This window comes from Typha latifolia, chromosome 8 (assembly GCF_019914945.1).
Source record: "Typha latifolia isolate L0001 chromosome 8, TyphaL0001v2, whole genome shotgun sequence".
Taxonomy (NCBI): domain Eukaryota; kingdom Viridiplantae; phylum Streptophyta; class Magnoliopsida; order Poales; family Typhaceae; genus Typha; species Typha latifolia.
The window spans coordinates 3,463,462-3,481,125 of record NC_133093.1 but is presented as its reverse complement, the minus strand read 5'-3'; the positions used below and the strand labels follow the sequence as shown (position 1 = coordinate 3,481,125).

Here is a 17,664-nt window from a genome sequence, read left to right as displayed (position 1 = left end):
CCTTATTGCATCTAGTATGTTTTGATGATATCTTTGTGTAAAGTTTTACATAAAATGACCACTTAAAATATTAGGGGTGGTGTTATTGGTCGCACCAACACTACCTACATGTGAAGATGTCCAAGTGCCTTTAATAGCAAAATGTAGATTATCTTAAACATATTATTTCAGCCATAGGATTCGAGGACCCCGAGAAAATCATGAACTTGATGAGATGGCCACTGCTGATGAATTCGAAGAAGCAATGTGATTTCCGTATAGGTTACTATCATCGATTTATAAAAGGGTTAGGGTAATAGATGGATAAGACACATGTTGCATTTGGGAAGCTGAAGGCTGCTATGACCTCCAATCCCATTTTGGTGCTACTGATACACTTAGGATTCTATTTAATTAGCTAAATCTAGCTCTGCGTAGTTTCGGGAGGTAATCGGAGAGCTTAATCTGAGAGGTAATCGGAGAAAATAAGGAATACTGGTTTAGTTGGTTTGTTAAGGTTTCATATTATTTTAGGACTTGTTAGCTAGCCTTTATAAATATGTGGATGGCAGCCAACTTTATTATGGAATTGGATTCTTGATTTTTTGCCTCCTATCTTCTCTCTAAGACTCCTCCCTCTTCACCATCCTTCCACATCTACCATTGGCAAGGTTTCTCCTCGCTTCTAATCTCCCTCGTTTGTCGAGTCACCCCTCTTTTTTGGGATCCCGACCACTTCATTTCCCTTTGTCTACTTCTCTTAATAATTTCGACAATTCACCCTCATCTCCATACCCATCCATAACCCTAACATCCACTCCACTCGTCACCACCACCATCACCCACGTTATTCCGTATTTTTGTCCCTGCTACAATTCGAATCTGTGAAGGGTGTAAATACAAAAGTTATAGATTGGGAAGTTACGGATCCAACCCAATTTGTGTCATAACTTTTCAACTACTAGATAATATCTGAAGAATATTTTCCTACGGTTGCACGAACTACTTCCTACAATAAATTCAGATCTTAAGGAATTGTTCGGTAGCCGATCTTTTGGTTCTAGATCCTATCATTTGGTATCAGAGCCTATCATTTGGTATCAGAGCTTATAAGTGGTATCAGAACCTTATCAAATTGGTATCAGGGCCTATGAATTTAGTATCAGAGCCTATCAATTGGAATCAAAGCCTATCAATTGGTATCAGAGCTTATCAAAGTGGTATGAGAGCCTATCAATTGGTATCAGAGCTTATCAAAGTGGTATTAGAGCCTATCAATTGGTATCAGAGCAGGTGAACCTCAAACCTCTATTAATGGTTGAAACAAGAAAGATGACATCAACAATGAGACCTATGGAGAGCACACCGACAAGGGAGGACTCAATGCACGATGACCCTAACAGAGAGGTCGATTTCTTTGGAGCGACCACGGCAGGACCGAGTCAACCAACGTCTAATGTGTTCGAATATGGATGAACTAGGGGGCATGTTTCAAACATTGTTGCATAGAGTTGACAACATACAAAAGGATCACAATGAATTCAAGGAATATGTCGTGAATCGATTGGATTCGTCATCTCCTTGACGACGAACAGAGTTTCAAGAAGGACCAGCGGTGGGACCCCATAGAACCGATACCCCAAAGGTCCAGGTGCATCATATGAGTGTCAATGATCCTCTCCTACCTATGCCTTCGCATCATCCCCCACCTTCGTTACAAAATCCAACACCAGCAGTGGTGGAACCCGATAGGCGTGCGGTACTAGTGCGCTTCGTCGATAAGGAGGATTAGCACTATAAGGATGAGGTTGATCCCAATGGAGATAGCGATTTACGTGCTCGAGGATTTAGAGAAGGTGATCAACATGCACAAAGGTTTAGACCTGAACCAAGGATTTTTCGTGAATCTGACAACGCTATTCGAGGGAGAACTCCACGCTTGGACTTTCCAAAATTCCAAGGCAGTGATCCAACGGATTGGGTGAGTATATTTATTTCAAAGTTGCGGGATAAGATACAAGCGGATATTCGCGCTCTATGTCCTAGTACTCTTGAGGAGGCCTTTGAGAAGGCTGTGAGGATGGAACAAAAGTATAGGGCTCTAAAGATGGCAGTGAAAATAAATTGGGGCAACCGAGATGGGCAGTTTGCACCTAGAACGCCAACTAAAAATTCTACGATTTTAAAAACAGCGGCTGTGACTACTAGATCTTGACCAACTTTTAGATGTTCTTCAGATGTTAGAGGATGCACAAGACCCCCCGTAGGAACTCTTACACCTGTCCAGGTGGAAGAACGAAGAGTGAAGGGCATTTTCTTTCAATGTGATGAGCGTTTCACCCCCGGTCATCGGTGTACTAAACTGATCGGGAGTGTCATGCTTATCGATGGTCTTGAGGAGGATGATGAGGTTGTTGATGATGAGGAGTGTCCAGAGGAGGTCTATGAGGAGGCCGTTGTGGAGGGCATTGAGGAAGATATTCAAGCTGAAATATTGATATATGCATATTCGGGTACTTCCGCGTTGAGTACGTTATGGGTAGACGGACTCGTTAGAAAGTATTGTGTGCAAATCCTCATTGATTCGCGGAGTACACACAACTTCCTAGACAAAGAGGTTAGTGAGGAGATTAGGTTTGGATGCCGAGCCGACCACGGGATTTGACATTGCTATTGGAGATAGCACGAAGCTTAGGGCGGAGAGCTTGTGTCGCCAGGTCAGTATACGGGTGCATGGACACGACATCATTGTGGACTTGTATCCGTTGGCGTTGCGAGGAGTGGACATTGTCCTTGGTGCTTAGTGGTTACAGAGTTTGGAACTCATCACATTTGATTTCCGGAGCATGTGGATGAAATATAAACAAGGAAACAAAGATGTGCAGCTTGATGGTGTTCGGTTTTCGTCGATTCCTACGATGCAGCTTATGATGGGGCTGCCTTGTGCGTATGATTTGGCCTATCTTCTTCAGTTAGGACTAGCAGGAGATGAGCCTCAAACGAGTTTAGGTACTACCATTGAATTGTCTAATTTATTAGATAACTTTTCTAGACTGTTTGAGGAGCTGCAGGAGTTGCTACCGAGGAGAGCAACGGACCTTTATATAGAGATTGTACTCGGGGCTGCACTGGCGAACGTGAGGCCATATCAGTATCCACATGTGCAAAAAGAAGTTATTTCAAGGATGGTAGCCGAGATGTTGGAGCAAGGCCTCATACAACCAAGTTACAGCTGATACTCATCCTCCATGCTTTTGGTGCGAAAAAAGGACGGAACATGGCATTTTTGTGTCGACTATCGAGCACTAAACGCTATTACTGTCAAGGAACGGTATCCTATTCCGGTTATCGAGGAGTTGCTGGACGAGCTTGCAGAAGCGACTAATTTAGTAAGCTTGACTTGAGGGCCGAGTATCATCAAATTAGAGTTCACCAAGAGGATGTGCACAAAACTGTATTTCGGACTTCGGATGGGCATTACGAGTTCCGAGTGATGCCTTTTGGTCTCACCAATGCTCTAGCTACCTTTCAAGACCTCATGAATGATATATTTCAGCGTCTCTTGCGAAGGTATGTCTTGGTATTTTTTGACAATATTTTGGTATATAGCAGAACTAAATCGGAGCATTGGCGGCATTTGGAGGACGTGCTGAATTTGTTAGAGCAAAACTAATTGAAAATCAAAAAGTCCAAGTGCCTATGGGGAGTACCACAAATGGAGTATTTAGGCCACATTATTTTAGCGGATGGTGTAGTGGCGGATCCTCAAAAGGTTGCATGTATGACTGCTTAGCCTATTCCTACTACTACCATCTGATTGAGAGGATTTTTGGGGCTGATCGGATATTATCGTCGATTCATCGCCGGATATGGCAAGATCGCTGCCCCCATCACTTATTTGTTGAAAAATGACTCGTTTAGATGGATGGATGAAGCTACTACGCCATTGAAAAATTGAAAATAGCAATGACGACGGCACCCGTTTTAGTGCTACCAGATTTCACCAAAGAGTTCATTGTGGAATGTGATGCGTCAGGTGTTGGCATAGGAACTGTACAAAATCGGTACTATAACCGATGAAAGGAGCCTTCCCTACTTTATGGGATAGCGTATACACACTCTGACACAGCAAAGATGGGTCACAAAATTGCTGGGATATGATTATAAAATCCAATACAAGAAAGGAACGGAAAACAGAGCGGCGGATGCACTATCGCGACAACCCGATACCACCGAGCTTGCAGCCTAATCATCTTCTACCTTTTCCTTCCTTGACGAGCTGAGGTATGTGTGTACATCTGATCCTGATATTTTGAGATTATTGTAGGAGGTGATGGATGATCTGGAGCGCCATCCAGAGTTGGAGAATCGAGGCGGTTTGCTGCTAGACCGCGGATGCATTCAGGTGTTGGAACATATTGCTCCGGTTGCATATCGTTTGGAGCTGCCAGAGGGATCGAGAGTGCATCCTGTCTTTCATGTTTCATTATTGAGAGAGCATATTAGAGATCATGAGATTGTTGGACAGGTTCTACCGGAGCCATTAGAGGAGATAGAGATCGTACAGCCAGTTCGAGTACTTGCTAGACGCCGACAACAACATGGTACCAAATTGGAGATGGAGATTTTAGTTAAGTGGCATGACAAGCCATTCGATGAGGCGACATGAGAGTTGGAGACAGATATCTTAGAGCGTTTCCTCGACTTTTCACCTTGAGGGCAAGGTGGGGGAAGCGTGGTGGGCTGATACACTTAGTTAGAATTTTATTTAATTAGTTAAATCTAGCTCTGTGCAGTTTTGGGAAAATATTCATAGAATATTCTACACATATTCAAATAATATTAAACTAGTTGGATAAGGTCGCTAACCTCTAGATCTACAACCAACATGAATTCTTTATATTCAGAAGGTTGCTAACCTCTAGATCTACAACCAACATGAATTCTTCATATTCTGAATCTATCTGCGACAAAATGAAAGCTTAATGCAAGAGGTAATCGGAGAAGATAAGGAATACTGCTTTAGCTGGTTTGTTAGGGTTTCATATTGTTTTAGGACTTGTTGGCTAGCCTCTATAAATATGTGGATGGCAGCCAACTTCATTATAGAATTAGATTCTTGATTTCTTACCTCCTATCTTCTCTCTAGACTCCTCCCTCCTCCCTCTTCTTTGGGATCATGACCACTTCGTTTCCCTTCGTCTACTTCTCTTAATCACTTCCACAATCCATCATCATCTCCATACCGATCCATAACCCTAACATCCACTCCACCCGTCACCACCACCATCACCCACGTTATTCCATATTTTCGTCCCTGCTACAAGTCAAATCTGCGAAGGGTGTATATACAAAAGTTGTAGATTAGAAAGTTATGGATCCAACCCAATTACTATCGTAATTTTATGACTACCGGAGAATATCAGAAAAATATTTTCCCACGGTTGCACGGACTGCTTCCTGTAATAAATTCAGATCTTAAGGAATTATTCCGTAGCCGATCTTTTAGTTGCAGATACTATCATTTGGTATCATAGCCTATCATTTGGTATCATAGCCTATCATTTGGTATCAGAGCTTATCAGTGGTATCAGAGCCTTATCAAATTGATATCAGAGCCTATCAGCTACCTAATTTTTTGAAGACATTCGTGATCAAGTGTGATGCTTCAAGGGTTGGTATTGGAGTTATGCTTATGCAAGAAGGTTGACGCGTGGGTTACCTTTGTAAAGCTCTCCCACCCAAATCTTAGCAACTATCTATATATGAGCGAAAGATGTTGATCAAATAATGTAAACCAAATGTTTAGATCAGTGACTTTGTGAAATTTTTATGTTCAAGCTTTATTCAGATATGAATACTACATAAGGTAGAAGGGAGTTGCAATTTGAGGAAGAGCTAATGGCTAGTTTAGATATGCTTTTATATTTGTTTCTTATTTGGTTTATGAATCTATTATTTATTTCTTTATAAATAGGTTCTTATTGCTTGTATTTTGGGCATGCTTATGAATTAAATTTATCTTTCTTAATATTTTTCACTATTGTCTAGTAAATATTTCTCTCCCTCTCCTGTTAGTTTTTTTTCCATTACCCATTACCCATGTTCCATCATCACCTACATCAACCCTAGCCCTAATAATCTAGCACATCTAAACCTTAGATCAGCCAATTGTCAAGTTATGCCTTACACGACCTTTCATTTAGTCCAAATACCACCCATGACTCTGAAAAACCCCTAGACACAAGTATGTATCTAAATACTAGGCAATGATATCACTCGTTCGCTTGAGTAAAAGTCCGTAGAAATATTAAGAACGAAAGCAGAGATGAACTTCAAGATTTTAACGTGGAAAAACCCAAACGGGAGAAAAACCACGGATCCAAACTCGGATCAAAACCAATCACTAGAATAGTAGCAGTTACAAAACTGACTCACAAAACAACCCGTCGATCAAAAAGACTTTGTTCCTCTCAATCTTGCTCGCTGGAACCCACGATTCACTACTTCTCATGATTGAAGTCCAACCTCTGTAACCCTCGAGATTGATCTTTCGTCTAGATAGCTCTTAAGACGAAAGATTAACTTTTTTAATGATGAGTGGAACCTTGTTAGTTGAAGAACCGATGTAGCCACAAGAAGTCTCCTTCAATAATGCTTCTTCAACCACCCTAGAGATAGGGCATCACAATCCTTATATATGATCTCCAAGATAGAGCCAAATCCAAGTCTTATCCGTACTCATGAAAGTCTAAGATTTTCAAACTTCGTTGGTGCATTCGAACACGGCCCGGGTGCGTTCGAACGCCATGACTTAATCTCAGGTGCGTTTGAACGGGCCCGAGTGCATTCGAACGCGACAACTTGAATTCTTCAGATTGCGTTCGAATGCGTTTGTGAACGCAGCTCTCGGTCTGTGTGAACACAGTACCCGCGTTCGAACGCGTTTGTGAACGCAGCTCTCGGTTTGTGTGAATGCAGCTCTCGGTCTGTGTGAATGCAACTACCCGCATTCGAACGCGTTTGTGAACGCGGTGTGAACTCAACAGCTTTTCTCCAATAATTTTGCAATTCTTCAAACCAGAGATATTCTAGACTTGTATAAAACTCATATACATGTAAAAATACACTTAGAATATTTTGTACACAATTGCCAATAATTAAAAACCTAACAATCTCCCCCTTTAGCTATTTATGACAAAACATCTAGTTTACAAGATATTACAAAGAATTCAAAATGAGCATTCAACAAGTCTAGTACTTTTAGCACATCAATCCCTGCAAATAAAAATATACCAAACCAAGATCAAGTGAAAGTAACTTGAAATGAATAAGAATCCAAACACAAGTTATCAAGCAAGCAGTTCACAAGTACTCAAGCAAACAAAGTTCACAGTATTCATGCAAAGTTATTATGCAGTAAACATAAACTAGTAAACTCCCCCTACGCCATTACTCTCCTTACACCAGTAAACTCCTAAACTCCAAACACACGTCTAAACTCACACTCACTCTTCCCCTTTTTGACACAAATGCAAAAGACTAGGAACTCAAAGGGAACTGACGATGAAGAATCGACAACACGGAGTCAAGTACGGTCCCCTTACGAGCTTGCTCAACTCGTAAATCATTCACGACCGAATGGAGGTCCTGCACCTGAGTGCTAAGCTAATCGAAACGGTCAGAGAACTGTGGTAACTCCCCCTCAGTGTGAGATGAGTCATCGTCTGAACTATCGTCAGAAATGTCGAGGTGTGATGAACGTCCAGCGGCGGAAGAGGACGGCTTGAGAGGAGACGACTGATCATGAGCTTGACTCCGAGGCATCCACTCGCACCCCGCTCTGAGTAAGGGAAGGTTCTGAGGCATCCACTCGCACCCCACTCTGAGTGCACAAATTGGTAATAAATATGCCAAACGGCAACCCTTCACGGGGCGCTTCTTTTTGTGCAGCTGTTAGAATGGAATCTGAAAAAACCCCTAGACACACGTATGTATCTAAACACTAGGCAATGATATTTTTCGTTTGCTTAAGTAAACATTGGAAGAAATATTAAAAACGAAGGCAGAGATGAACGTCAAGATTTTAACATGGAAAAACCCAAACAGGAAAAAACCACGGATCCAAACTCGGATCAAAACCAATCACTAAAATATTAGCAGTTACAAGACTGACTCACAAAACAACGCGTCGATCCAAACGACTTTGTTCCTCTCAGTCTTGATCGCTAGAACCCATGATTCACTGCTTCTCGTGATTGAAGTCCAATCTCAGTAGCCCTCGAGATTGATCTTTCGTCTAGATAGCCCTTAAGACGAAAGATTAAGATCTATGGATGCGAATGACCTTGTTTGTTGAAGTAGCGATGTAGCCTCCAAAAAGTCTCCTTAAATAATCTTCTTCCCCCACCCTTAAGTTAGGGCAACACTATCCTTATATATGATCTCCAAGATAGAGCCAAATCCAAGTTATATTCGTACTCACGAAAATCCAATAAATTGCAAACTTCATAGGTGCGTTCGAACGCGGCCCGTGTGCGTTCGAACGGCCTGACTTGATCTCAGGTGCGTTCGAACGGGCCCAAGTGCGTTCAAACGCAACAGCTTGAATTCTTCACGTTGCGTTCGAACGCGTTTGTGAACGCTGCTCTCGGTCTATGTGAACGCAGTGCCCGCGTTCAAACGCGTTTGTTAACGCGGTGTGAACTCGACGGCTTTTCTCCAATAATCTTGCAATTCTTCAAACCAGAGATATTCTAGACTTGTCTAAAGCTCATATATATGAAAAAATATACTTAGAATATTCTGTACACAATTGCCAACAAATAAAAACCTAACAGAATCATAAATCACCGCAGCCAAATCAACAGAAACTCCCGACAACATCGCATGAAGGAGGAAGGCACGATCCGGACTAATATTGGAGTGGGAACTCTTAGGGGTGACGTTGTATAGACAAAGCAGGTGAAGAATGCGAGCCACTAATGTCAGTTTCGCATGAGGCATCATGTTGCCCTTCCAACGTTCCCCTTTGATTAACACAGTACTAGCATATTCATTGACATCAGGAAGTGGAGCAGACGATGGATACTGGAACTCACCATGAGGAAGTTGGAGTTCTGGACAAATAACATCGGAGTGCAAGTAGATCGAAACCCCACGGACAGTAGAACGTATACAACGTTCAAAAACCGTGGCATTACTGAAAATTCCCTAACCACTTCCACGTATGCAGTCCCGCTCATCCGACACACGGATAACCATCCTCGCTCAGTAAAGATCTGTTCGATCCCCAAGGCAGAAAAATCAGAAATGACCACGGGCCATTCACAAATAACAAGTCGAGTGCCAAAATTGTGTTTGTATCGCCCTACAACCGTAGATGTAGAAAACTTGGGAGTTGAAGTAGGTGAGCAAGGCGACCTAGGTTTCATGGAAACTGTAGCTTTTCTAGGCATTCTTGAGAAAGAAACAAGATGCAAGATTCAATACATGCCCAAAGCAAACAAAAAGATAGCAAGAAATCCAAAAAATGCAAGAAATCATGAAGGCCCTAAATGAAATCCATCATCCACTTGAAATCGCTAATATATCACGTTCAATCATACAAGAAACATCAAGATAGTAACTTTAACGTGATAAAAACTCGAAAACGCACGAAATCAATCAAGATCAAGAGACTTAATTGAATAAAAAAAAAAGGAAAATTGATGGATGATCATACCTCACAAAAGTGAAGAAAAACTAAGAAATTTGGCTGAAAGATGCTAGATCCATAGGAGAACTACCCTCTAAAAGGATTTGTAGTGAGAAATTTGATGAAAAAGACCAAGATCTTGAAGATTTGAGAGGGAGAAAATGAAGGGTTTCTAGGGTTTGGAAAATGGAAGATGAAAACCCTTGGGTTCGGACGCAATATATAAAGAATCCTCGAGTGCGTTCGAACGCACCAGTCTGCGCATTTGAACGCGCCAGTCACCACGTTCGAACTCAAAAATTTGCGTTTGAATAACACTTTTTTTTAAGTAAAAAATCTAAGAAAAAGATCAAAAAAAATCTTTTTGGAGATGCACTTCTAGAAATTCAAAATAGATGCAAGACATAAAATATGACAATCGAATGAAATAAATCATACATAGCTCAATCAAATCATCAAAAACATATTATAATTAATTCTAATGCATCACTCAAAATTAAATTAATCTTGATTGATCATAACAATATGCATATGCAAGGTGAGCATAGATAACATGAAACATTCTTCTTAAATAAACTTTCCTATGTAAACAATGATACAACACAGTAGTCAAACCGACTTAGTTTTCGTATTCTCCATAACCGAACAAGAATTTTTCTTATATTTTTCTTATACATAAACCATATAGGTGCAATGATGGCTTTCACACATGAGTAGGTAGCTCTTTTCTTGTAGTATATATCAAACAATGCACAAAAAGATATTCACAAATATCAAAAAAATTTATTTAATTTGCAAGCAATGTACCGAGTCAAATTCAACTCTAAACAAGATGACTTTCACACTAACTCATTTTAGTCCTTTTCTTTGATCTTTTATGAACACATTTGTGATGACTAAGCATGAGGTCAAACTGTGCAAATAAACGTCAATAGTGAGCTATTTAAAAAAAAAATTCATGATGTCATGCTCACTCAAGAATATACACACGTTATGAGTGTAATAAATTTAGTTTAATTATCATAAAAGTCGAGAGAGTGAATAAATCAGAAATAATACAATATACTGCAAGATGACAAAATTGACTATAATAACTCATAATCAAGAGAAAAATGATATTTATATGTCAAGAGTATATTATTGAATTTAGGAGTACATCAAATTTTTTTAATAACAAAAACTCTTGACAAATCTAAAATTAAAATCAAAGAAAAGTTCAGAGTAAAGAAAACCTAAAAAGAACTGAAAAGAAATAATAAAAAAAGCACGCAAACCAAAATAAAAAAAAGTCAATCCAAACCACAAATCCCTAAAGAAGTACGAAGATACTCAAATCTCTATAAATCCAAAGGTTTTTTGAAAATAGATCATCCAAATGTTTCTCCATCTCAACATGTTCTAGTGCTATTATTTTGTCTTCAACTAACTCGCGTATAAACTGATGTCGAATATCAATATGTTTTGTACGCGAGTGTTGAACAGAATTTTTCGATATATTAATAGCACTCATATTGTCACAATAAAGCATCATAGTATCTTGTTCAATGTCGTAATCTTTGTCCATCTGTTTCATCCATAGTAACTGAGAACAACAACTTCCCACTGCAATATACTCAGCCTCCATAGTAGATAAAGATATCGAGTTTTGTTTCTTACTAGGCCAAGCAACCAGATTGTTTCCAATATAAAAACATCCACCTGAGGTACTTTTTCTATCATCACATGAACCTGCCCAATCAGAATCTGTGTATCCAGATATGATAACTCACGAGTCATAAGTAAACGGGATACCTAAGTCAACTGTGTCACCGATATATTTTATAATACATTTCACAGCAAACAAATGTGTCTCCTTAGGTTCAGATTGAAACCTAGCACACACACTGACACTAAATGCAATGTCAGGTTTACTAGCAGTTAAGTACAAAAGACTACCAATCATGCTCCTATACAGTGTCTAATCAACACTTTTTCCTGAAATATCCTTACCTAGTTTGGTAGTTGTACTCATAGGAGTTCTAGCATATTTTGCATTTTCTGAAGCAAATTTAGTCACAAGATCCTTAGCATACTTGGTTTGAGCGATAAATATCCCTCTTTCCAATTGAGTAATTTGAAGTCACAAAAAGAACTTCAACTCACCCATCATGTTCATCTCAAAATGACTATGCATGCGATCTGCAAACTCCTTAGCTAACGATTGACTCGTTGCCCCGAAGACAATGTCATCCACATATATTTGTGCCACAACTAAACTCTTTTCGACCATCTAATGAACAATGTCTTGTCCAGTGAACCCCGCATCCACTAAAAAAGTGGTCAACTTCTCATACCAAGTTCTTAGAGCTTGTTTTAGCTCGTAGAGGGCCTTTTTCAGTTTAAACACATAAGAAGGAAATTTTTGATCTTCGAACCCTTTCGATTGTTCCACATAAACATCTTCATTTAGAGTACCATTCAAGAAAACACTTTTAACATCCATTTGAAACAATTTTAATTTTAAGTGACAAGCAATAGCAAGCAGTATACGAATAGACTCTAATCTAGCAACATAAGCAAATGTCTCATCAAAATCTATACCCTCAACCTGAGTATATTCCTGTGCTACGAGTCTAGCTTTATTTCAAACTATATTGCCATGTTCATCACTTTTATTCTTGTAAATCCATTTTGCTCCAATGACGTTCACATTCTTAGGTCTAGGAACTAAATACCAAACATCATTCCTAGAAAATTGCTCTAATTCCTCATGCATAGCATTAACCCAACAATCGTCTAACAATGCTTCCTTCACATTTTTAGGTTCAAAAGAAGATGTATAATAATTAAATGATACCTCACTTTGGATTTGTCGTCTTGTCTTAATTGGTTCATTCACGTCTCCGATCACTTGTGACAGTGGTTGATTTGATTTCACTCTGGTAGATGGTTCCGGTACGTTGCAGTCATCTTTGTTCATTTCAACTTTGTCCTCGTCTTGATTCTCAATTTCCAGATCAAGCTTCTTTCCTATTTCTTCGTCATATGTATCTGCAGAAATAGAAATAGGAGTAGCTTCAGTTAAATCAGTAGTGGATTCATCTATCATAACATTAGCAGATTCCATAACAGTAGAAGTGTCAAGATTAAATACTCCGTAGGCTCTGCTATTATTCGAATACCCTAAGAAGATGCCTTCGTTACTTCTGGTGTCAAATTTAGTCAAATATTCTCGATCACGCAAGATATAGCATTTACTACCAAAAACTCAAAAATATTTAACAGTAGGTTTCTTACCTTTCCAGATTTCATATGCAGTCATTTTTGTACCTGGTTTTAAATAAACACGATTTATCATATGTACCGCTGTATTGACCGCCTCTGCCCAAAACCTTTGAGCAACCTTTTTAGCGTGAAGCATAACCCTAGCCATTTCCTGCACAATTCGGTTTTTCCTTTCCACAATCCCGTTCTGTTGTGGAGTTATAGGAGCTGAAAATTCATGTTGAATACCAAGATAATCGCAAAATATAGAAAAATTTTCATTTTCAAATTCTCTTCCATGATCAGAACGAATCCTAACTAGGGTAGTAGATTTTTTATTTTGCAATTTTAAGCATAGTGATTTAAAAACTTTAAAGGTTTCAGACTTCTCACGTAGAAAGGCAACCCAGGTATATCTAGAGTAATCATCGCCCATTAAGAATATATAACGTTTACCTCCAAGACTTTCCATTTTTGTTGGACCCATCAAATCCATGAATTAATTGAAGCACACGGTCGGTGGTAGCTGCATTTACCTTCTTGTGTAAGATTCGAATTTGTTTTCCAATTTGACATGAACCGCACACTCTTTTTGACATTTCTTTTATCTTAGGTATTCCTCTTACCACTTAGTAAATAATTCCTTATGATTCACATGTCCAAGACGTTGATACCACAGATCTACAATGTCGAAAGAGGCACTGTTACATTTTAGTTTATGTAACGTTCCAATAACATAGTAATTATCAGATGTTCTAGATCCATAACATATAACATTACCACCATGATCTAGAATAGTACAATCATTTTTGGAGAATTTTACCTCATAATCTTCATCACAAAATTGACTGATGCTCAGAAGATTTGATTTCAAGCCCTTAACATAAAGAACATTTTCAAGAATAGGAACCCCTAGAGAACTTACCTTTCCTTTACCTATTATCTTGGATGAATTACCATCTCCAAATGTCACAACTCTCCTTTCTTGTTTTTCAAGATTAGAAAATAACGACTTGTCATCCGACATATATCTTGAACAGCCACTGTCTAAATACCACAAATTAGAATTTAAAGCTTTCAATGCTATATGCACAACAAAACATTTTAAATCACTTTTCTTAACCCATATGGCCTTTGTTTTCATCCCATAAATGAAAGCACTTCTAGGTTTTTGCAAAAATTTGCAATGAGGTCGAATATGCCCTAGAATGCCGCAATGATAGCATGTCGGAACAAACCCTTTTCTACTTACCTTTTGTCGAGGAGCGTGACTAAAGTTTACCTTTAGTGCCGTTGAAGATTCACCAGTTTGTAGATTCAACTTCAGTTTAGAAGCATTCATCTAGGATTGCTTTGCAAGTGCGATTGATGACTTCAGATATTCTTCCTTTTGTATACTTACAGAAACGAAGATAGTTTTATTATTATTTGAATTACTAGTGTATCCAACACCATACCTGTCTTTTCCGGAGATCTGAGCCTTTAGAATCTCGTTAAGTTTGTTCTTCCCTTTTACAAATGTCACTTCCTTATTCAGTCGCCTAGTTCAATTTCATCAGCTTTCATTTTATTTTTTGCATTGTCAAGTTGTTCAGAAAGGTTTTTGACACGTTCAAGTTCTAATTTGTACTTCTCAAATTGAATTCTTTCTAGTTCGATTATCTTGAGTCGTTGAAGTAGTCTAAGATTGTTTTTCTTGAGTTCATTTTATTTTTCACTATTGTCTAGTAAATACTTCTCTCGCTCTCCTGTTAGTTTTTTTTTCTATTACCCATTACCCATGTTTCATCATCACCTACATCAACCCTAGCCGTAATAATCTAGCACATCTAAACCTTAGATCAGCCAATTGTCAAGTTATGCCTTACACGACCTTTCATTTAGTCCAAATACCACCCATGACTCTAAAAAATCCCTAGACGCAAGTATGTATCTAAATACTAGGCAATGATATCACTCGTTCGCTTGAGTAAAAGTCCGTAGAAATATTAAGAACGAAAGCAGAGATGAACGCCAAAATTTTAACGTGGAAAAACCCAAACGGGAGAAAAACCACGGATTCAAACTCGGATCAAAACCAATCACTAGAATAGTAGCAGTTACAAAACTGACTCACAAAACAACCCGTCGATCAAAAAGACTTTGTTCCTCTCAATCTTGCTCGCTAGAACCCACGATTCACTACTTCTCGTGATTGAAGTCCAACCTCTGTAACCCTCGAGATTGATCTTTCGTCTAGATAGCTCTTAAGACGAAAGATTAACTTTTTTAATGATGAGTGGAACCTTGTTAGTTGAAGAACCGATGTAGCCACAAGAAGTCTCCTTCAATAATGCTTCTTCAACCACCCTAGAGATAGGGCATCACAATCCTTATATATGATCTCCAAGATAGAGCCAAATCCAAGTCTTATCCGTACTCATGAAAGTCCAAGATTTTTAAACTTCATTGGTGCGTTCGAACGTGGCCTAGGTGCGTTCGAACGGTATGACTTGATCTCAGGTGCGTTCGAATGCGACAACTTGAATTCTTCAAGTTGCGTTCGAACGCATTTGTGAACGCAGCTCTCGGTCTGTGTGAACGCAGTACCCGCGTTCGAACGCGTTTATGAACGCAGCTCTCGGTCTCTGTGAATGCAAGTACCCGCGTTCGGACGCGTTTGTGAACGCGGTATGAACTCAACAGCTTTTCTCCAATAATTTTGTAATTCTTCAAACCAGAGATATTCTAGACTTGTATAAAGTTCATATACATGTAAAAATATACTTAGAATATTTTGTACACAATTGCCAATAATTGAAAACCTACAGACTCCTTGCAATCCATAAAATCACACCTAAAGTCTCAGTTGCAATAACCCTCTAAATAAGCCTCATCGAGCACTTCAACCTACTAAGGTATGCAACCAAAAATCTCCAACTACTCTACTTCCAAAAACTTGCAAGCAAACATGCAGGCAATTTGAACACGTTTCGTACCTGCCCTAATTGGTGCGCACTGCTTCTAGACGAACAACGAGGACCTCTTTTATTATCTAGGGTCAACTAGTTTATTGAGTAATTGTTACAATTTAGTTTGGACTATTAGAGAGTTAAGTGCTCAAGTTTAAAGTACATAGATTAAGTTAAAATTTGGGCCGAAATTACATTTTAACCTACGTAATTAAGCCTATTTTAAACATTTTGCTGAACAAGAGTGGCAGGTGTGTAAATTTAATAGCTTGGAATACCGTATATGTAAAAGACAAATCTGCTCTGAATCGCATTAATCTCATCCGGTTTGTCATCGAGCCAAAGGCCAAATGTCAGGCCTCTGTCGTAATTTTTCTTTATTCCGGCCCTCATTCCAGGGACACCCCAACCCAAGTCCCACCCCAAAAGAAAGCAAACAAACAAAAGAACCACTCGATCGTCTACCTCCCGAAAGACAGGAAGTATTCTCTACATCATCTTCAAGCCAAGCAAAACATGACAAGTTTCACAAATATCTAATTTCCTACATCCTAAAATGCAGGCCATCCAGTATCTATGGCAACACCCCGTTAAAAGCAATTGGGCAATAGAGGAAGACGGAACAAATCTCACCAAATTCTAGATCGAGCCATGAAGCGGCGTCCATCCGACGAATCCAGCGGCGGAAACCACCCGATCGCTCACGAGGGACCCTCTGGCGACCGCGCCAAGAAGCCAAGGAGCATCACTGCTGGAGAAGAAGAAGAAGGCGACGCAGCGGTGACGCCGCCGCCCCCTGATCTTGGAGAAGATCTAGTATTCGAGGTCCTGAAGCGCGCGGACGCCCGCACGCTGGCGGCGGCGGCGTGCGTGAGCCATCGGTGGCGGCGGCTAGCTGAGGACGAGCGGCTTTGGGAGGCCGTCTGCGTCCGCCACTGGGCCAACATCGGATGCGGCGGCCAGCAGCTGCGCGCCGTCGTCCTTGCCCTGGGCGGCTTCCGCCGCCTCCACTCTCTGTACCTTCTTCCTCTCCTCTCCCCCTCCTCCTCCTCCTCCTCCTCATTCTCCTCTTCTGGCGCCTCGGCCGCCGGAGCTGCCTCCTCGTCGGCAGCTCCGCTGCAGAGGAGGGCGGCGCGTCTACCGGCGCGGTGGGGGAAGGACGAGGTCCAGCTCTCGCTTTCCCTTCTCTCCATCGGATTCTTCGAGAAAATGAATGGATTTAACTACAAGCCACGAGGCGGTGGATGTGGATGAAACGGAGAAGAGATCGTATTCGGTCACCGCCTTCTTCTTGTTGCTTCTATTTGGTATTCTACTTTAATTTTACCTTTTTAGGTTTTAATCAGAGCTAGGATCCGAGTTATTGGATTCTTGTACTCTTTTGTAATTTTTCTGTTACCTTGTTGTAATTTCGATCCATATAGATCTATGTCACCTATTCTGTAATGATATTTAAACGAATATAGAATTTGATGATCTGGGGTTTTCGGGGGAGAGGTCGGCAAGTGGGGAAAGTGTGACTAGTTTAGCATTATTGGGGAGCAAGTGGGCAAAGGGAAAGTGGAAGTTGTAGGTGAGTTAAAAGAGGGGTCTACCTCCGCTCTCTTTTGGACATGGGAAGTGGTTCCGTTTCCGCCAGTAGCGTTGGAGTCATCTGAGTGTGAGGACAAGAAAAGTTTGACAAGTAGGGCTGTCATAACAAAACAGAAATTACATTTTACTCTTAAGCCGTAATGCCTAAATTTATTTATCTTACTGTAGTTATATTTGTATCATTTTATCTATATATTCTAG

The 17,664-nt window shown here is 40.0% G+C and overlaps 1 protein-coding gene across 1 annotated transcript; it reads left to right on the top strand.

Moving 5' to 3' along the window:
- The first annotated feature begins 16,298 nt into the window (after positions 1–16,298).
- On the top strand, positions 16,299–17,346 carry LOC140793232 (F-box protein GID2). Its single transcript, XM_073144599.1, has one exon. The coding sequence runs from the start codon at positions 16,522–16,524 to the stop codon at positions 17,122–17,124; it is 603 nt and encodes a 200-aa protein (XP_073000700.1). The 5' UTR covers positions 16,299–16,521; the 3' UTR covers positions 17,125–17,346.
- Positions 17,347–17,664: the final 318 nt, after the last annotated feature.

Coding starts and splice junctions, on each gene's coding strand:
- LOC140793232 (XM_073144599.1), top strand. CDS start 16,522: ATGAAGCGGCGTCCATCCGACGAATCCAGCGGCGGAAACCACCCGATC.